Raw genomic sequence first — 22,366 nt, 5'->3', positions numbered from 1 at the left:
ACAAAAGTTCTTACACCATATCTAGATTTCAAACGGTGGCTAGTATGTTGTGGACCATCTGTGATGAACAAATCTTCCTTCCTGACATTCTCAAATGCTTCTTCTAACATGGTAAAGTTGCCACTTTTTTATGTGATTTCGCCCCTGGATGCAGGTGGGTGAACTTCACCAAGTTCCTGACGGGTGCGTCGATCATGCGTAGCGTCGCCATCATGTCGATCCTGAAGCATGCTGCCGTCATTGGGTGGGGGCTCACTGGCGATGGAGATGTTTTCCTTCACCATCATTGGGTTGTAAGCTACAAAATTTAGTTACTCAAGTTTTTCATATTTCGATTGTTTACACAATTTAATTCATGCATTGCACTTCCCAGTTGAGAGCAAGCATTCTCCTCGCCCTCGGTTTAAGTTCAGGGTTTCCGTGCATCCCAGCGCTTTCATTTTTCTCGATTTGTTTCAAGCTTTTCTGCATGGTCTTGGAGTCGGAGTTGCTCATGGGACGTCCATGCGATTATGTGAATGTCTACACCTTCACCCATATTTCTAAGGAAAAAGATACTGGAACAAATTAATCATCCGATTTCCTCCTCCGATGTCTACATGATAGAACCCGTCGTCATGACTCATGACACGAGAGCATGCGCGACCAACATGGCCAGCAGTAACCACGATGCGGGCCATCGGCGTGCCGGGACGGTGGCGGCGCTGATGATCTGCACCGGGAAGAGGCAGGTCTTGGTGGAGGCGTTCTTGTCGGAGATCTTGGCGAGGCCGTCGAAGTCGCAGGCGCGCACGTCCTGGTCCTGCATCTGGAAGTACATGTTGAATGCGTAGGAGATGTTGCTCATCTCGTCGAGCCCGTTGCAGGAGCAGCCGTAGCCCAGCGCCGTGCAGTCGCCGCTGGCGCAGGCGTACTGGATGTTCCCCCCCAGCTTGTCCATGTCCTCGTCCTTGGCGGCCTCGTCGTCGAACACGCACCACTGCTTGGGCAGGTACTCCACGCCGGACACGGCGGCGAGCCGCCTGTCATTCCCTTGCCCCGACAGGTCCATGCTGAACTTGGGCTTGCCGTCGTAGGTGAGGATGCCCCAGTGGCGCTCGAAGTTGCCCGGCGCGATGCTCTTCATGTCCTCGTCGAAGAGGCCGAAGAGGTAGACGTCCATCTTGCCCGGCCGGAGGTGGGTGCCCTCGTTCTTGGCCAGCTTCTTGAGGAGGCCGTCGTAGAAGCGGCGCGCGAGCTTGGGGTTGGCGTTCTTGTTGCCGTCGGTGGGCCAGCCGATCTCGCCGACGACGACCTTGAGGCTGGGCACGCCGGCCTTCTTGAGCGCGCTCACCAGCGTGTCGTAGTTGGCGTCGAACACGTTGGAGTAGCTGACGCCGCCGTTGTCCTGGATGCTGCGGCCGCCGTCGAAGAAGGCGAACTCGAAGGGGAAGTTGTCGCTCTGGTAGAGGCTGAGGAAGGGGTAGATGTTGACGACGAAGGGCGCGCCGTGGTCGTGCATGAACTTGACCATGTCGGTCATGACGTCGTCGATGTCGGGCCGGAACTTGCCCTCCGACGGCTTGTCGCCGACGTAGACGTCGGCGTTGAGCGGCACGGTGGCCTTGACCTTGTCGCCGATCCCGGCCTCGTCCAGCGCCTTCTGGATGTTCTTGAGCGCCGGCACGGTGTTCTCCATGAAGCTGCCGTTGTAGCTCTTGAGGAAGGGCTCGTTCCCCACGGCCACGTAGCGGAGCTCGAGCCTGTCCCCGTAGCTGGTGGCGTTCTCCGCCACCCAGTCCTCGGCGTTGCCGTAGCTGGTCATGGCCTCCAGCATGTCGTTGGGGATGCCGAGCATGACCTCGATGCCGGAGTCGAGCAGCGCGCCGACGGGCCAGGGGTCTGCGTCGAACAGCTTCACCTTCATGATCCCGTTGGCCTTGAGCATCTTGACCACCTCGGAGGGGTCCAGCTGGTGCGTGCACTGCGATCCCCAGTTCACGCCGAGGTCCACGGCGGAGCTCGCCGGGGACACGCCCACGGCGAGTAGCAGCGCGGCCACGCCGGCCAGCAGCCGCAGGAGCGGAGCCATGCCGGGGTGATCGATTCCTTGTTTTGGTACGTTGGGATTTGGTGGTGCTCGTGGTCTGCGTGTGGCCCTCCTCCTCGCGGGGCTGTGGAAAGCAGAGGAGAGGAGAGGAGAGGAGAGGAAAATGGCGGGGAAAGCGGTTGGAATTCTACCAATTTCTCCTTCATGCACACATGCATCATGCATGTAACTTATTTATTCGCTGCACTTGCAACTTCAAACATTTTACGAGTTGATTAATCCAAACTGGTGCAAGTACACTGATCAATCTCTACTTTGCCACCTACATTGTCAGGAAGTAAAAAAACAGAAAAAAACTGAGTTAGTGCGGTCACTCTTCATATATGATATATTCAAATCAATATTGCTAAGTCCTAGTCGACTGAGACTTCGATGCTATATTCGTTTAATCTTGCATTGCATGAAGACCCATGCAATTTTTTTCTTTTTAGTTTTTCAGTTTTTCTTCTTATATACTATGGCACTTGACTGAGACTTGGATAAATCTTGATTGAGACCTAGCCACAGCCTATGCAAATAATCTTTTTCGTTTCTTCCTAGGGTTGATTGAAGACAAGTCCAGGGCAAAGAGAAACATTGAAGCTAATGATGATTATCAACATTTTGTTTCCAGGGGTAGTCATTCGTTTTCTAAGTGAGCATAAAAACCTTACCATCTCAATTTTGTCAAAGAACATTAGCAATTTGTGGTGTGGACAGTATTGCAGTTTAAGGGCCGTCTACCATCACATAATGAATAAGAGTTACCAATTGAATGTTTGTGTATGTGCCATTTATTTACCGTTTTTGTAATTGTTTGTAAGAGAGAGAAAATGTATGGATCAGCAGCCGCGCCAAGGAGCACCCTAGCCTCTAAATTTTCGACATATAAAGGTAAAATCTAGTTAGCGGAGGATGCCTCATTGTGATTCACGACAGCTTTTGGAATTTAATTGGATACATCATTTATTTGTGGGATTAAGACAAAAGGTATTAATCTGACTTCCACGCACTTCGAGTTAATCTGACGAGCGCCAAATTTGGATGGGTATTAACCACCAAAAGGAATGAGTTGTTGATGTAAGACCTCCTGTGATTTTTTTCTTCCTCTCCTTGCCAATCTTGTTCCCGCTATCCTCATCGTCCATCATCCTCCTGATGTCCTCCTCCACCTTCCTCCCATGGTCCCATGTCCATGCTATTGGAGATGCAAGGGCACAACACTTTCGTCCTCCTCTCGTCCGCCATGCCTCACGTTGGTGCCACCATCAGCCAAATAACCCGACGGTGCTCGAGGAAATCCGAAGATCAATGACCAATCGATAGGTTGTGTTCCGACCATACAACACTGACCCCACCACGCTCCTAGGGTGACAGGGGTCACTTGCAACCCTGCTGGGCATGTTGTAAGCATCAATCTCCAATCTACAGAGCTTGTGGTCTACCTACCTCCAAGCACCTCCAGCCTCCAATATCTGCAGAGCATCAAACTTACGAAGAACTCCCTCTCTTGTCCACTCCCTTCCATGGCAGGTCCAGCCTACAACACGTCAACCTCGACGAAAAATACTTTGGCTCAATTGCCCAGCACTTCTTCACATGCCTGGAAAACGTTGTCCACATCTCCCTTTGGAACAATATATCAAACATGTCATCCAGAGGCTGGACGTTGTCCTACAAATACCTCTAATGGCCTGATCCCGGGCACATTGTAATGACAGGGAGCCACACATGTATGGGCTAAAGTGGGATTGACATAATTGAACTAATAACCTAGTGTATGCTTTTGAGGGGAGGGGACCAAGGCCCCCACCCCCACCTCGTCTTTTTCTCGTAGGATCCCATATTAAACATAATTCACAGAGATCTCAAACATAACTTGATCCCATATTAAAGATTTTTTTTTGAGGAATCCATATTGAATATATTATAACAAGCGGCCCACAAATTTGGTTGATTTTCCATCTTCCCAAAGTTCCCAAGCCTGAGCAAATAGAATCACTGATGAAGTTGCTATATTTTATATTGGACTAATGAAAGTTTGTGGATTCAAAATAATTACATAGTTTATAAGGTTGGAGAAGATGGTGACTTGCAATGAGCCGATCTTCAAACTTATGATCTCCAACAGAAAGACCCTGAAGCTATAGATGTCCGCTTTACGGATAATTCACCTTCCACCACATATTCATGCGACATGTAATTTGTTATCTCAGTTGTTTCAACAAAAATTGGAGAAAGAAATTGAGTTAAACTACACCATGAAAACCATAGAGCAAGGGTTGCATAAGTAGTTACCTACAATGTCCAATCGAAACTTCTCTTGACCCAATGACCCGTTGATCTAGGTTCCATCGTAGCCAAAAGGGACTAACTAGCAAGAAAAATTGCAACCCCTTCCGCGTAATAGTGCACCTACACGCCTTCATCTTTGTTTTTTGACTGCAATACCTAGAGCTAACTATTGACATTTTGGGCTATCCGATAAAAAGAACGCTTGTAAGGAGTCCTATTGAAACCAAAAAATATAGGCCCGCTTGCCATCCACACTAGAATAGATAGAGTTTTCCAAAGAAACCTGCTAGTGGAGGAAGGCATATTCCTCAAGTTTTTAGCTCGCTAAATGATACAGTCCTCGCTGATGGATTTTGTATATTGCATGCGGTTCCATTTTTTCTCTTAATAAGACTTCTGGATGACAATACATCCATGTATTCTAGCTAACAATTAGAAAGAAACGATTAGGTGAAACGGCTCTTCAAAGTTTGTTTGTTCACAAAGGCTGCATGCAGCCATGCAATTCGTACTGCATGGCGAAAAACGAACGTTGTATTAAGGGGTTTCTATCAGTTAGTAACAAATCCGGCAATATCCTTGAATTCAGGGGTCCAGCAACACGATTCATTTTTGCTTGTTCTAGTTTCCACCAAAGATCCTTGCCATGCCGACATCTGGTATTTTGGGATTCATTCATGCGTACAACAAGATGTTGCCTGCTTTGAGATCTCTATGAATTACCTTGAAACTTTAATATTGGTGGAGATACATAAATCCTCTCGCGACTCCCTATATTATTTTGAATCTAGTTGGCAAATCAAACTATGATTTTTGGTGCAGCATCTTGAAATGTCAACAAGCATTAGTTTGTTATAAATAATATCAATTGCCAATCTAAGAAGTTCAAGTGATAAGCGAACATAACATACAAAAAGGAAGGCACAAGTTGTTGTTAGGTAAGTATTCATATATGATAAGCTTATCCATTCATGAATGCAAGGACGACGAATTCTAACACGACTCTGGTGCTACAATTTGGCAATAAAATTTACTTCATTTGTAAGCTCCTCGTTACCTTGTTCATAATCATCACTGAGCCTTTTGATAGTAATTACATCTTCATTCTCATTTATACCTTTTTAGGCCTTGTCAGAACCTCATTTTCCATGCACAGTAGAATCAGAGAATTTTCCATGCATTGGATAATAAAAATATTTTGAGGAATGTAACGACAACACTAATAAAACATCTCGTTAGCCACTGATATTCAATCACCATATTCTTATCAACATGCATTCCGTTTTTTGTTTTTAATGAAAATGAAACATGACAATAGGGTGAAAGAGGGATGAAATTCAAAGTTCAGCCCTTCAGGGGACTATTCGGCTAGGTGACTTTGTAGTTTGAAAACCAAATTTTTATCATGACTTTTTTGTCCATGCATCTCTAGTACAACTTTGAAAGTAATTTGTGGAATTATTTGGAAAACATTCCTTAATCCCAACTCAAATGAATGCTTAAGTTTAATCCCCATCAAAGCTCGATATAATTTAGTTTTCATGACAATAATCTGTTTTCTGGCAATCACATATAAAGAGCTTGGCTTATGTTTTGTGTTGATGTTCTTCAGTGGTTATACTTTGATTATAGAAAAACCTACATATATTATAAACCGTTTGTGTCCTCTATGGCAGGTGTCTGTTTGACTTGTAGATGCTAGAATAACTACTATCCATGTGTTCTGCCTTATTGTCGCCACAATTTCCACTTGACCAAAGAAGAACTCAATATGTCTGGTCTGTAGAAAGGCATGGCCCGAGTTGAGTGGTGATGATCAATCCATCCATGCTATCTCCCGTGAACAATCAAGCCAAAGTCACTCTTGCCACTATGCATGTCTATCGGCTAGATTTTATAGTATTTTTTGCAAGGAAATTCTCGATTTATTCATCAAACATCATGACAATACAAAGAACAGAAGAAGTAATGGAAATTACTCCTTCTGTTCTTTATATAAGGTGTATTTGTTTTCTGATAAAATTCTACAATGTAAGGAACATTTCTTCCAATTTCTCATAATTCCTTTTTTAGCCCTCCAGAAAAACAAGTATCTCTCTCCTGATTGCATATATCACTTCCTTTCCTGACCTAATTGATTTACTTGTCGCTAACCAACAAATTAGCGAAGGACAATTTCATCCTAAATTTTATAAAATTTGGTGCCTTGGTCACCATGCCAAAAAAATACACCTTACATAAAGGAACAAAGTAAGTACATCAGTGTTCATAGACCACTTGATGACGACTACAAACACATGAGCAAGTCGAAGGCACGTCGACGTCATCACCCTTCCCTCACTAGTATTCCTAGTTGCTCTAACATGGGGAGACAACGAGTGAATGTGGCGCTATAATATAACCCGTGTCCAATTAGGCATGTTGTAAGCATAAACCTCCAATCTGCAGGCCTTTTGGGCTGCCTATCTCCAAGCATCTCCAGTGTCCAATATGTCAAGAACATCAACATTAGGAACAACTCGCTCTTGGGTCCACTCCCTTCCTTTCATGGCATGTCTATCCTCCAGCACTCAATCTCGATGAAAACTACTTTGCCCAGGACTTCTTCACATGCCTGGAAAATGTTGCCCACATCTCCCTCTACAATGATGTACAAAAAAAGTCATCCGGAGACTGAATGCTGCCCAAAGACTTTTGCTTCCTCGGTGCGAAAGCCACAACATCTCAATCGTATCACTTTCATCCCCCTCGGTAGCATACTGAAGTTCTCGGGCTCAATGAAAAGCCCATGGATGCCCGGTGTGTCCAGGGCCGGCCCTGAGGGGGGGGGGGGGGCGGGGGGGCGGCCGCCCCGGGCCCCCCAGATGCAGGGGCCCCCACTTGGCCTTGGGCTAGGTTTGCACACACATGCAGCGGCTTGCGTTCCATCGTCCAGTGTAGCTCGTAGTTGTAGCCTTCAACGCCTGGTTGTTAGGTTTCCTAATTTCCTTCCGAGATTTATTGAAAAATTAAATTCCCTTCCGAGATTTATTGAATAATTAAATGATCTTCTGAGATGGCAAGATCTGGTCGCGATTCGCGTCTTCATGAGGATCACGATCCTGTCCCAGCCCTGGTTTTTATCATGAGTCGCCATTTCACCGGCCGGCGTACCATGCCCTCCAATCTCCGCTCCAGGTGTCATCCCTCATTGCCGACGGTAGACATACTGACTAAACCAAGTACAATCACGCTCTGCCAATCAACATCGCATCATCGCTGAGCACTCGATCAGGCCATCACCAAGGCCGATCCAATTGATCTGAGGTATTCCATATTGCTATTCCCCTATTAGAGAATTATAAGTAATTTGTCTCAAAAAAAGATAATTAAGTAATTTATCTCTACCTATATGGCGCATAGCTTTTTCACTGTTCAACTTATGATGTATTCTTTTATTTTCACCATTGCGTATTGTTTGTTTCTTGGTTGCTTACTACACAGGCCATATGGTAACATTGTGTATTTGAGCGTGTAAACTATTTCATATGAATATTGTTTTTGGATGGATTTAAATATATATAGTGCCAGTGCCTGGCAACAGATCCAAAATGACTGATCCTTATTCGGAAACATGAAAAAAAATACAAACCTATTTATATATCACTAAATATGTTAGATTTCACCCAAGTATATGCCCTCTATTTGTATGGATGCTGTGGCGAAGGGTTGGGGCTGCATTAGGGGGACTAAGGGGTTTTCTACAAACATGGAGCGGAGTAGTTGGGGTCTTTTTGCAATACAGTGTAACCAACATTGCATGTGTGACATGCAGACAGGATGATCGAAAATGTGGGAGGGTAAACATCGTAGAGATATTGATTATTATTTTTATCATGGTTATAACTAAGGGCCCCGAGTTTTAGTTTCGCCCCGGGCCCCCAAAATCTCAGGACCGGCCCTGGGTGTGTCCTACAATTTTATACATATGAGCTAAACTGGGATTGACACAATTCAATGAATAATCTAGTATATGCTTTTTTTTTGGGGGGGGGGGGGGGGGGGGGGGGGCTTTATAACAGGCAGTCCAAAAATTCGGTTGCTTTTCCATCTTCCCTGAGTTCCCCAAGCCCGAGCCAATAGAATCACCGATCAAGTTGCTATATTTTATTGGACCGATGAAATTTTGTGGAGTCAAAACACTTGCATATTTCTTTCGCAAAAAGAGAACAGTTGCATAGTTTATAAAGTTGGAGAAGTTGGCGACTTGCCATGAGCTGATTTCAATCCACTTATGGTCTCCAATAGAAAAAACCCGAAGCTATACGGACAATCACCTCCCATCACATATTCATGCGACATGTAATTCTTGTTTCAGTCATTTCAACAAAAAGGAGAGCAAGAAACTGAGTTAAACTACACACATGAGTTTGTAGTCCTTTTTTGGTCACTGACACTGTAGCGATTCAAATGGTTATTTCTTTGGGGCCAAAAATGGTTATTTTTTTATTGCAATTTTTTGTTGGTAGCTTACCAAGCTGTCCGCTTGGTTGCGAAAAATGGTTATTGAGGTGGATATTTAACAGTTGTGATACACCCCGTGTATTGATACAAATTTCTGTTCTTGGGCTCTCATTTCGTTCGTCATTGTTTCTGAGCATTTGGTTATCCTTGATCTTCATCTTCCTTGCCCTATTGGACACCATGATAATATGCATTCCGTCGCAACTCGCCGTGAATAAAAATGACAGCGTCTCTGCGCAGGAAGCAGGAGATACTTGGACCCGGATGGTTTCGCACAACACAAGCTCCACCGAAAGTGTTGGATGCAATATCTCGGCGGAAATAATAAACTCAACTTTCACACATGAGGGCTCAAAAGTGCCACCATAATTTTGAATTTTGGCCTGATACGTACGTAGCCAACGTAGGTGCCAGTCGTAACACAGGCATGAAACTGGCCTTGGGCATGGCACGCGTGAAGCGAGCCACGATCGAGCTGCAGTGCAGTGCCACCCAGCTTATATATATCACTTCCATCACCGGTCAAGTCCAGAGGTCATCAAACCCGCCATTGTCCGGAGCTCCAGAGTCCAGACATCAGCAGCTACGCCGGTCTTTCCTGACACGTACAACGATCAGATGGGCGGCGAGAACAAGGAGGCGGCTGCGCTGGTGAAGAAGATCGCCGGCCTGCACGCCGCCATCTCCAAGCTACCGTCCCTGAGCCCGTCTCCCGAGGCGGACGCGCTCTTCACCGCCCTCGTGGCCGCGTGCGCCCCGCCGAGCGCCGCCGTCGACGTGGCCACGCTGGGCCCGAGGGCCCGGAGGATGCGGGCCGACCTCGTCCGCCTCTGCGCCGACGCCGAGGCGCGCCTCGAGGCGCGCTGCTCCGACGCGCTGGCCGCCCTCGACGCCCCGCTCGACCACCTCAGGCTCTTCCCCTACCACGACAACTACGTCCGGCTGGGCGAGCTGGAGCACGCGCTGCTGTCCCGCCACGCGCCCGACCACCTCGCCGTGCCCGCGCGCGTCGCGTTCCTCGGCTCGGGATCCCTGCCGCTCAGCGCGCTCCTGCTCGCCGCGCGCCACATGCCCGACGCGGCCGTCGACTGCTTCGACCGGTGCGGCGCCGCCAACGAGCGCGCGCGGAGGCTGCTCCTCCGCGGGAACGACGCCGGCAACGTGGCCGCGCGCATGTCGTTCCGCACGGCGGACGTCGAGGGCCTCACGCACGAGCTCGCCGCATACGACGTGGTCTTCCTGGCGGCGCCCGTCGGCGTGGCGCCGGAGGAGAAGGCCCGCGTGATAGCGCACCTCGGCCGGCACATGGCCGCCGGCGCCGCCCTCGTTGTGCGGAGCGCGCACGGGGCCCGTGGCTTCCTGTGCCCCGTCGTGGAGCCCGCGGAGGTCAGGCGGGGCGGGTTCCAGGTGTTGGCCGTGCACCATCCCGAGAACGCCGAGATGGTCTACTCCGTCATTGTCGCACGTAAGGGCTACCTCGAGCTCGTGCCACCGGTGGTGAGCCCGCCGTGCAGCTGCTGCGAGGTGGAGAAGGCGCGCCGCAGCGTGCCGTCAACGAGCTGTCACCTTGACGCCATGGACGAAATCCGGAGGCGCGCATGGTGATTGAATGCAGCCTACGACCTCTTGAGACACAGCACCAAACAGAAGTACCACACAATTACACAAAAATACTTCCTCTGTAAAGATATATAAGAGCACTTAGATCACTACGGAGGGAGTATGAGTTAATATCTGTATCGGTAATAAATAAAAGGAACACTTCGCGAAAATGGGACAAGAATTTAGGGCACGACAAGTGCAGGGCACTCAAGTCCTAGTGCCGGCCTTTTATTTTGGCTTCTGATTTTTAAAGTTTTATATCTTCTAAACAAAAAAATCCAAATTAAGTTATGTTTTCATATTCGTATTTCTCGTGACCAGCACTTTTAGATATGATTGATTTTGAATATATTTTGACGACTTCTAAAAAATGTGCTAAGTTTCAATGTTGAAACTTAGTATGAGCGAGCAATAAAAATCAATTATTTTGTGTCTACGACCGACACAATATTTTTTGCATAAAATTATATCCGGGAAACTGGTTGAAACTTTACAATTTTAAATGCAAAAGCCAGAAGTTTCACTTAAAGCTTAGTGTGCCCTCGTGCGACATTCAACTACTACGCAAATCGCGAGGCAAATCAAACGGGCAGCAGGCTTGGCAGATGAGTGCCTTTGCGCTCGTGTGCCCCTACGAATTTCCAGCGAAAATGGCGATTTTGAGCTGGGCCAACAGTGTTTCAGATGCTCGCTTGCCTTGGGATTCCCTCGTATCCCATGTGTTAGGGCAAGAGACTCTCACAGGGTTTCATCTTCGTCTAATAACACTAGTTTCCCTGCAAAAAAAAAGCGAGACTAGTTTGATGAGATTGATGTTGGGTCAAATGAGGTGGCCTCGGGCTCTTCCTCACCACAGTGGCGTTTTCTTCGGTGGCGTTGCTAAAATGATGGCCTCGTCTGCTTATCGTTCATTTGGAGTGGCAGACCTTACATTTCCTATGTCTGGCGGTTGTTCTCTCTCTTGACGGCGCCGGCAAATGGGACAAATTGGTGCCAGCACAAGGTTGGTGGCCCAATGTCGACGTATTTGGCGTTCTTCCCCGACAACAGCGTTGGGATACGTCTGTCTGCATCCAGGTCGGCGTGGGGAACGTCCTCGATTGACATGCCACATCGTCAAGCACCTATTCTACAGGTCTGGTCTCCCCCGTTCACAATGTCAACAAGGCTACATATGGCGCTAGCCAGGATTTTGGTTTGTTATTGCTCCTCCTTTTTCCTCGTTGTGCATCTCGGCGGCGCTGGCGCTCGATGACAATTCCAACTTGTTTGTTTGCAGGGACTCCGGTGGGCTTATCTCTAATATTCTTTTATGTGAGGTCCTTTTTGCAAAGTTTTCTAGACACTTGTCATGTATATGTGCAATGCTTTATTAGTTAATACAATGTGTGCGGCTCAGAAACAAAAAACTTTCACTGACTCCTAAAGGTTGAGTCGTCCATTCCAGCTTGTAACATGTCAAAAAAGGCATTTAGAAACTATATTTAAATCAATGATATATTTTAATTGGCATGTAATACACATTTTGAATATTTCTGTGGAAGAACAACTTTGTGCCTTTTTTCTTCGATAACAAGAGAAAAAAGATATATGTTTATGCATAAAGAAAAAAGAGAAAAATATATGTTTGCAGAGTGGTGTGTTTACTGGGGCAGGCATAGGTAGGCCTTAAGCGTGATGGTATCGCGTTGGGCCACCCTGGCACGGGTCGGGTCCCAAACTAACCATTCGGGCGAGCAGGAGATGATGTTAATTCTTGGGGTGAACCCCGACTTGTGCGGGCGAGAACGAGCAAACGTGCACCACCTCGTCCTGGAGTGAGCTGCTAGTTAACGAGCCCTCATTCAGGAGCCTCACAACGATCAGTGTTATTTGACACGCTCTTAGCCGTCCGTCACGTGTCACGCTTTGGGCGCTTCTTTCGAATTTTTTTATTTTTCTGCAGGCATTTTCGGCCTTTTAAAAGTTTTTTCTGGTTTTTTTGACATTTTGTTTTTTCACTGGTCTCCCTTAACTTTTGGACGAAAAAACAAATTCTTTTTCACGTGAAAAAATATTTTTTTTCGCGAGAGTCACGGTTTTGCTTCCGCAAGAGACACGGTTTTGCTTTCGCGAGAGTCACGGCCGTGCCTCTCACAAACGGGGAAAAATATGTTTTCTGTTTTTTCCCTTCCGCGAGAGGCACAGTTTTGCTTCCGAGAGAGGCACGGTGTGCTTTCGCGAGATGCACGGCCGTGCCTTTCGGAAACGAAAAAATGTATTTTCTATTTTTCTTTCACTTTCGCGAGAGGCACGGTTTTGCTTGCCTCTCGGAAACGAAAAAAATTTTATTTTCTGCTTCTTTTTTCTTTCGCGAGAGGCGCGGTTTTGCTTCCGCGAGAGGCATGGTTGTGCTTTCGTGAGAGGCACGGCCGAGCCTTCTTGGAGACGAAAAAAAATGTGTTTTCTCTTTTTTTTCACGAGAGGCATGGTTTTGCTTCCGCGAGAGGCACGATTGTGATTTCGCGAGAGGCACAGGCGTGCCTCTTTTGGAAAGGAAAATAACCCATGCTCCTGGTTCGGTTTTTTCATCCGGTTTTTTTCGTCTGATTTTTTTCGTGCAAAAAAAGTTTGCCAGAACCTATGAACATGGGATCTAGTTTTGAAAATCTCGACGCGAGAAAGCCAAAGATGAAAACGGTTCGAGATTTGAACGCACAGTTTAAGAGATAAAACGTTTTGAATAAACAAATCTACGAAAAAAGAGAAAACTCAAGTTGCGACAAGTAGCGCCCATGCAGTGCACCACTTGTCGCAACCTGGAAAGGTGGGAGTGATCTTTGCAATGAGTACTCCTTAACTAGTGATTCCACGTCCTGGCGCACGAACTTGGCCTGCCCAGGTACGAGGCGGGGCTCCCTTGTATTTATTCCCTTTTTGTTTTTCTTTTCTGTTTTTTTCTTCTCTAAAAAGTTTGGGTATTTTCTGCAAAAAAAAGTTTTAGATTTCAACAAATGTTCTGAATTTTAAAAACATATTATGAATTCAAACATTTTTTAATTCAAAAATGTTCACTATTTGAAAATGAACAATTTGTAAATTTGTATGAACAATTTTTATATTTTTATAAACATTTTTCAATATTGATGATTTTTTTTCTATTTGATGATTTTTTAATTATACGAACATTGTTTGATTTTTTTAATTCATCAACATTTTTTGAATTGTAAACTATTTTTTGAAAATAAATGAACTGTTTTTGAAATTCATGAACATGCTTTAAATTGAACATTATTTTGAATTTGATGAACAAAATTTCGAATTCGATGAACATTTTTGGAAAAGATGAACATTTATCAAAATTATTTGTGTAATTGAAAATTGTTCATGAGGTTCACAAAAGTTTAATTTAAAAGTTGTTCATGTTTGCTGTAAATACGAATTTTCAAAAAACTTTGTCTCTGAAAAAAAACAGGAAAAAAAACAAAAAGAAGGAAAACTGTTTCATGAAGGTTCTAGAACCTTCCAAAGCCGACGGGGACCCAAAAATTGTCCGGCCCATACAGATGACGAGGGGCGCGAGGGGGGTACGCGTTTGATCACCTCCCGGACATACACGGGGAATAGAATCCGTGCGACCTTAGCCCCATACAACAAAATGGTCTTGGGCTGTAGCTCCTTCCTGGGCTATGAACTATAGCTAGCAGTATGATTTAAATCAAGCATTCATGCGCCGAAAATCCCATTCTTACATAAAGCTTCTGCAAATTTTGTGTGCATTTGTGTATTCCGATCGGTATATTTTCATTTATAAAAAGATAAATATGTACATACAAAGGTAAAAAAATGCAGGCCATCTAGCCAACTCCAGTTTTTTCCAACATATTTAACATTATCTATGAGTTCTTATGAGAGAAGGGAATACATCCATTGCTCAAGAGCAGCGATGTTCTTTTCTTTTGTTCGATGTTTGACTAGAGAAAGATCTTGGTATAAACCTTGCTTCCAGGCATGAATTCCTGGGGGAACAGCCTTGAAGATTTTCCCATTCCTTTGCATCCAGATGTTCCAACATCCCATAATCACAATGTCCATGGCAATCGGGGCTGGGAAGCATTGCTTGAGAGAAATGATATTATCAAAAGCAGAAACACCTCTGCATCTGTGTGGAGCAATAGAATCCCAGCAAGAGAGGGCAAAATGGCAATCCCAAAGGAGGTGTAGGGATGTTTCTTCAACATGATCTTGACAGATGGCACATTCATAACTCTGAAGCAAGAAATTTTTCCTTTTGAGAAGACTCCTGGAGCTAACTCTGTCATGAAGCAGCAACCAAAAGAAGATTTTGTGTCTGATCCTGCTGGTAGCTTTCCAAAGATCTTTAAACAGGAGATGAGTATCATGAGGTCCCAACAGATGTTTGTACTCCTGGAGCTAACCAATACTTTGCTCTCATCACTTCGAAATATGAAAAGCTTGAGTAAATCAAATATGCAGGATTATTTTATCAATTGGAGTGCGGTGCACAGGGCAATCAGTGGTACCACGAAACTGAGAAGAACATGCGTGAGTGAACTCTCTTTAAATTGCAAGGTGTATAATTGCGAAGGCCAATCGCAACGATCCAAATGTTTCTATTGTCTGCAGCTTGCCCGCGCGCTTCACACGACACATAGGACCTTACACCATGGCATATGCCGATAAACACGTGGGCTTCCTGCTCAGTTTCACAGCTCGGTTGGTTGTTACCCTCACAAGGGGAGATATGACTTTAGGCCATTTCCTCCATCCATTGATAGACGACATGCTACTTGAATCTGAATCTAATTTGACTGGTTGGCTTCGTCGATCTCAGCGAACTTCACTATAAATGCGTCGAGCCAACAGGCACTGACACAGACCATCCTGGTCTTTTCCTCTGGCGAGCATGGATGGATGCATTATTACCAATGATATAACTTGGGATGTCACATGATGTACCTCTGCAGACCATAAATGCCGAGTGCCGCTTTAGCCGAAAACTATGACAACCGTTAGAGTGATGGTTGGCAAATAGCTTGAAAAATGTTCTTATATTATGACACGGAGGGAGTATAAGATAGATGATCAACACACCTGTCATAGAGGACACAAGCGGTTCAGGATATATATAGTAGAACTTTTCTATAACCAGAGGATAGCTGCTAAAGAACATCGACACAAAACAGAAGCTAAGCTGTTGTTGCCAAAAACAAACTTTTTTCATGAAAGCTAAATTACAGCCAGCTTGGATTGGGATGGAGGAACGTTTTGTCCAATAAGTTTCACAAACTGCTTTCTAATTTATACTAGAGATGCCAGTAACATATAAATCATGATAATAAATTTGATTTCCAAACTATCCCTCATGGATCAATTTCATTCGAGAAATACATAACCACTGAATAAAGGCATGTTTGAATTTAAGCTCTCTTTCATCCCATTGCCATGTTTCATTTCCATTAAAAAACGAAACACTGGATGCATGATCATAAAACATGGTCTGGTGTGTGCGAATTTCCCATGGAATAAAATGCTTGACAAATGAGAGAACAACTAGTAGCAAGAGACGAGTCTCGTAGAACAAGGTAGCCTGCCTTCTCACATTGCGAGCCAAACAACGTAATTTCTTGGAATAGGTATCAGTAAAGGCAAGAGATGAATTAAGGAACAAATAAATCAAGTGGATCCATGACAGCATTTTGCAAAGTAATGATACAAAATTAACTAGTAGAACTTTCAAGTAGATCTGAGATGGGAACGTACTCATTATGTATCACTTGAGTTATTGATACCTCCGCTTGTTGGTCTCCTCTAGAAGCAATACCAACAGTGGAAACAACCACTGATGCAGCAGAACATGCACTTCCTTTTATCGGATACGACTTTCATCTCTAAGTTGGAACTACAGGTGGCTTTGTCCTCCGACTAACAATCATGTTCAACCCCTTAGTTGTATGAATCGTTGCCCCGGTTGTCATGTCCACCTATAATAGTGCTCATAGATGTTAGAATATATTTTATTAGTTATGACTGTTAGCCCGTCGGGTAGCTCTCAGTAAGCTACAAAGGAGACAACCCAAGTCCGGAGTACATGAAGGTTCGAGCATGGACGACTTCTAAGTGGTGGAGAATATTCGCCAAGGTGGAGTTTGTTATATTTGTGTCGAATATTATGTACGCAAGGGGTTACGTGGACTTGGAGTTGTAATTGGTGTAGTTAGGTACGAGTTGTGTAGGAGTCGGACACTTGTATCCTAGGCCTCTTATATACGGAGGGGCACCACACGTTGTAACTCATGACGACTTGATAGCAACAGGTACGCGGGGGAGCCGACGGCTTGTGCCGGCGCCCGGGCGGCCGGTGTTGCGGTATCTTGGGGAGGAGCGCCCGTAGTCATGCCCCGGGGATGTATCCATATCGGTGAACCTCGTTAACAAATATCGTGCCTCGGTGTGTCGTCTATGATCTTGCATTAGCGTTTTATTCTAACAATGACGAATCATAAAGTTGGTGGGGAACATACTGGAGGTGCTCCTGGAGCAATCTGAAAATCAAACCGCTTGACAAGCATTGCTGTTGCCACCACATTCTGCACAAAAATTACATAAATGTTAGGGATTCTCAATAGTCACAGAAAAAATGACAATGTAGGATGTGCATCTTCTTGGTGCATGAATTGACTAGGAAAGCCACATATATTTCTTTTCACCAGAAAAACTATCATAGATTCCAGGAAGTCTAAGTTAAAATATGGAAAAATAAGAAGGCCTTAACACGAATAAATTAAATCACTAAAATCTAGTAAAGCTTATGATATCACAAAATGCTATTTTGAAGTTATCAGCTGCAAACACCAAATAATCAGAATGGTGTACCTCAAAAGTAGCAAACATATCACCTACACATTTCCTTGGTCCGCCACCAAATGGTAAGTAACTGAAAATTCAACAAGACTATGTAAATACAATAGTCATAACCTATAATTGGTTTGTAAGCCATTAGTTAAATAATGATAGCAAACATATGGCATCACTATTCTTCAAAAGGAAAGTTACCACAACCACCCAATATTAATGGATATCTAAGAGTTTAACATGACAAATACCTTTTTATGTTTATTTGAAATATGTCCTCTCATAAGACATATATCAACTTTACTGTAATAATGGTGCTGGTGTAAATTGGAAAAAATAGTGACATAGAGAAACACAAGCAAAAAAGACACAAGAACGTAATTGTACTGAATATTGTTTTCTTACTAGTTTTGAGTTTCAGAGGGATACTTAGGAGACGATTTTTATCTTGTAATCTGTCTTTGCCTCAACCCTCTTCAATAATTCAAATTGTTCCCTCATAGTGATTTAAATTATCAGATTCATCACAGCGGAAGAAACCCCCTAGTCCGTACTCCTTTAGAAATGCACTTTTTAATAAAGGATAATATGTAATATCAAGAATATATCAATTACACTCAGCCCCTTTAGAAAGGTATTGCATGAGCATTATGATTTATCGCCCATGACACTAAGGATTATGCAAACTCCAGTAATATATCTCCCATGAAGAAAATATTCATATACATGTTTGGCCTTCCTAGGTCCTAAAAAGGGGTGCGTTGTTAAAGTATTTGCCGGGGCATTTGTGTGAATCCTTTTAAGGGCACTCACAAATCAACAACATAGTCGCAAAAGATGTTGATTGGACTAGCTTTTTAACATGATTACCATGAGCATGAGTTTTCATTCCATTAACCATAAATTCTAACTCGAGCTTAATTCATACCATTTATGATTCATCACTAACATATTCAAACTTTCAAAGGTCTTCCAATTCTTGCAACAGAAATTAGAAACAACTAATATATACTTCATAACTTAGGTGACACATGGCATCAACATTCCATTGCAGTAATAGGGACGGAACCTGAATTTTTGGTTTGTCTCATTTGGATTTGGTCCGTCCAAAGGCCACCTTTCTGGATTGAAAACATCTGCTTCATCCCAGTGCTTTGGGCAGTGATGAAGATTCCACACGGATATAAAAATGTCTTCTCCTCTTGAAAAGAGTAGTGTATTTTTTAGAACTAAAAAAGTTTAGGTTTCTATGGAAATGCTGAAATAAACAACATCACACATGCAAATGCCCAACAATAACAACAACTAAACAAACTTAGCTACCGGAAACAACATAAGGAAAGGCAGGTAAAGCAAATTTTGAGCAAAATAGTCGGCAGGGACACTTAATGCTAATATGTTATTCACATGAGTATCCAAGGGAAAAGGATGAGGAAAAGCCCAAATTAGGCAAAAGGATTATAACTCCATGGTAATCACGATGCTTTTGTGACAAATTAATAAATTGTCGTTACACCTGGCACATGAAGTGAGACTAAATCCAACCGCTTCATTAGTGAACTAATAAATTTAATTTTGCTAGAAAATGTTTACCTGCCGATTGGGTACTCCCCCAGCATATCATCCTCAAGGGACCGACGAATTAAAACTGGCGGTTGTGGATATAGTCTCAAAGACTGCAACAATGTTAATGTACTCATTCGGTGACAAAACTCATTATGTGATACGTAACACATTTGGTACTTACTTCGTTAATAACTCGAGTAGTATACTTTAGTTTCTTGACGTCCTCAATTGTTGGTAAACCATCTCCTAGAACATCATCAACCTGTGGATAATTGAGCAAAGAAAATGTCAGTTGTCATTTTTACAATCCAGAAGTGTGAACCTCCATGTAAAAACCACATTAGAGGTAAAAGTTGAGTCTACCTCAGCTTGGAGCTTGGACATTACTTTTGGATACTACAAGTTTGCAAATTTAAACACAATGAGGATAAGTAACAAAAATATTGGTTTAATGAATCTGAAGATGAACAATGATATAATATCACATGATATTGCTATACTATTACAACATTGAGTTTTGAGTTATTAACCATATCACACCTTAGATAGAAGATAAAATGTCCATGTCAGGACGGCTGCAGAGGTCTCATGGCCAGCTATGAGCATTGTCATCAGATCATCACGGAGCTGCTTGCTGGACACCTAAGGTAGATGGGTTTAACAGTGAAGCACTCTAAATATCAGAAAACCAAAATATCACAAATGCTTTACAAGTGCTTGTATGTCATACATCATCTCCGGATGCCAATAGAAAGCGGAGAATACTAGGATCTTGCTCATTCATGTATTCCTCATGAAACTGCAGATCTTCTTCATCTACCATCCTCTGCAGCAGGAGTCTTAGGGTCATGATTTTTCTAAACACAACAATTGGTATCGAAGTATAAGAAAGGGCTTACCTTGCATGTAGAAATTAGTTCATCAAGAACATTATTTATCAGCACAAGAGCTTCATTAACCTTCCTCTGCCGAGGGGAGATGTCTTTCCATATGGGTATTTTCCAAGTTGGTATAGGAGCAGTGCTCCGCATTTCTGCTTCTCGTAGTGTTACATACACAGCCTGATCACACACCAACAAACCGAATAGTTTAACAGAAGAAAAAGAAAGACAAGCGAATGAAATTTCATAATATACACAACAATACGGCAAGATCTAAATAATAACCTCAACCATTCCATTATCATAAGATAATGAATCAAAATCATAATTGAACACTGCCTTCCCAATGACATCCAATGTTAGTCGAGAGAACAAAGACTCCATCTCCACAACCTCTCCCTCCGCCGCCGCCTTGTCCAACTTCTGGCACAGCCGGCCTGAAGCTTTTCCAAAGAGACCTATCATCTCTGTTACAAACTGCCCAGCAGAATTCAAAAGTGAATAAAATTGCTCAAGAAAGAAAGCAATACACACAAAACCTTAACAGTGAGTAGAAAGCTAGAACCTTCTGATGCAATGATGGTACAATGGCACGTCGTCGAACACGCCAAACCTCCCCATCAGCTGGGATCAGACCTGTGCCCATCACAAACTCCAGTATTTCCGCAAGAATACCCTACACCCACCATGAACAAACAGCATGCTACTCATTATTTCTGAAGCACAGACATTTTTTTACTTTTTTTTACTGTCTGAAAGTAACTACAAGCGGGGTGCCCCCCCTTTTCAAAAAAAAAAGTAACTACAGAAACTTTGCAATAAAAGAAAGTTGTGTGTCAATGTAGAGGGCTAGAGGCTCGGGGTCATACCCTCTTCTTGATAAAAATGAAAATGAAAATGACTAGAACCACCCATGGAGCTTGTCGTGAACATCCTAGGCGAGGTCGCAGATTGGCGGCAGGCGGCGGGTGGTGTTGAAGGTTTACAATGTTTTGTGAGAAGTTAGCCTAGGTGTTTAGTGTCGGTGTTGGTGTGGGTGTTATGTGGACGCCCGTATGTACGCATGTGGGCTACACTTCTTATAAATATGCTCTATCTTCTATAAAAATATGCTACGTCATTGGCGTACTCTAGAAAAAAAAAGTGACTAGAACCAAACCTTGGAATAAGCCTTGGAGTTGTCCCTGAGGATATGCTTAGCTATATCTGGATCAGAGACGATGACAAAAGACTGGACCAAAGAAAAACCAGAGATCATTAGCAACATGGCAGCGTTGAAAAACACTGTTAAGCAATCCGCTAGCTTTAGTGGCGCGCTCACCTTGGGCCCGAGGTTGAGGCGAAAGACGCCGCCGTGGGTGAGGAAGTGGTCGTAGAGCGGCAGGAAGATGGCGTCCCCGGCCGCCAGCGACCCAGCCACCTGCGGCAGCTCCGGGCCCCTGCGCGCCGCGCCGACGCCCGCTACCTTGAGCAGCCCAGCCGCGAGCGCCCCCGGCGGGCCCAGCTTGGCCAGCCATCTGAACAAGAGAAGATTCAAGCCATGAGCCATCTGAACAAGAAAATATCATGCCTCGCCCCACCCGACCCGATCACCACCGGAGCTACATGATCGAGGAGAAAGAAATGTGAAGAGAGGACGAGGAATTCGCCGGGGAGCACTGACCCTGGGCCTTGGGCGGTGAACTCGCCGGATGAAGCGCGAGCGGAGAGCTCGTCTCGGCGCCGCTTTTGCTCCTCGAGGACCGGGTCGGGGCCGCCAGCGCCATCACCACCCGACGCGGAGCAGCGGAGGAGCAGAGTGTTACGTCCGCTGGCTGCCGTAGCGAGGCGCGTGGGCCGGCCCTGGACGGAGCCGAAGTAGCCCGAGGGCAGTGCGGCGGTGGCGGTGGCCATGGCCCTGAACGGTGCCACGAAGCTGGCAAGGGAGAGGGGAGTAAGAGAGAGGACGAGGAGAGGCGAGGTGCCGTGCGTGGAGAGAGTACACCGGAGAGGAGAGAAGAGAAGAGAAGAGAAGAAAGAATGAGTGGACGTGGGCTAACTAGACGAGACGACGACGACGAGTGGCCGTCCTGCCGTACGCAGCGTTCGTGTCCACTGGCGCACAAGGCAACAAGTCTGGGGTCGTGGTGAACTGGTGATGGTGATTCACGCATGCATGGATGGAGAGAAAGCAAATTAAGCTATAGCCGGCCGGGGACCATGGATATATAGTTGGCGCGCAAGTGCATGTAGCATGGGAAGACCAAATTAAAGGAGCAAACTGTAGTGCTGTCACTGTATTTCAAACCAGAGCCGACATATAAGCTGACCGGCGACGTATGAGCTGATTTTAGCAAGCAAACAAACCACAAGACCTCGTGCGGCTACAGGAGAACAAAAAAATCGGCCTAACTCATAGGATCTCACGCCACAGCGCAACAGTGGTGCAGTGGCATGGCTGCGTCGGAGCAAGCAGAAGGGAGAGATAGAGGAATGAGGAGAGGTACATTGCCGTGCGTGCGTGGAGAGTGCCGGAGAGAAGAGAAGAAACGACGGGGAACGGTGGACGTGGGGTTCGGCGCTCCGTCTGTCTCTTGTTGCTAACGAGACGACGACG

General features: G+C 44.8%; 2 protein-coding genes and 1 pseudogene across 2 annotated transcripts; 1 reads left to right on the top strand and 2 right to left on the bottom strand.

Moving 5' to 3' along the window:
• Positions 1 to 558: 558 nt before the first annotated feature.
• LOC123129044 (glucan endo-1,3-beta-glucosidase 8) lies at positions 559 to 2,219 on the bottom strand. The gene has a single exon (XM_044549183.1). The coding sequence runs from the start codon at positions 2,069 to 2,071 to the stop codon at positions 623 to 625; it is 1,449 nt and encodes a 482-aa protein (XP_044405118.1). The 5' UTR covers positions 2,072 to 2,219; the 3' UTR covers positions 559 to 622.
• A 7,265-nt stretch (positions 2,220 to 9,484) lies between these two features.
• LOC123131371 (nicotianamine synthase-like 5 protein) lies at positions 9,485 to 10,471 on the top strand. The gene has a single exon (XM_044551061.1). It carries the CDS (start codon positions 9,485 to 9,487, stop codon positions 10,469 to 10,471), a length of 987 nt encoding a protein of 328 aa, XP_044406996.1.
• A 5,774-nt stretch (positions 10,472 to 16,245) lies between these two features.
• On the bottom strand, positions 16,246 to 21,759 carry LOC123129043 (protein LUTEIN DEFICIENT 5, chloroplastic-like; annotated as a pseudogene).
• Positions 21,760 to 22,366: the final 607 nt, after the last annotated feature.

This window comes from Triticum aestivum, chromosome 6A (assembly GCF_018294505.1).
Source record: "Triticum aestivum cultivar Chinese Spring chromosome 6A, IWGSC CS RefSeq v2.1, whole genome shotgun sequence".
Classification (NCBI taxonomy): Eukaryota; Viridiplantae; Streptophyta; class Magnoliopsida; order Poales; family Poaceae; genus Triticum; species Triticum aestivum.
This window is presented reverse-complemented; position numbering and strand designations above follow the sequence as displayed.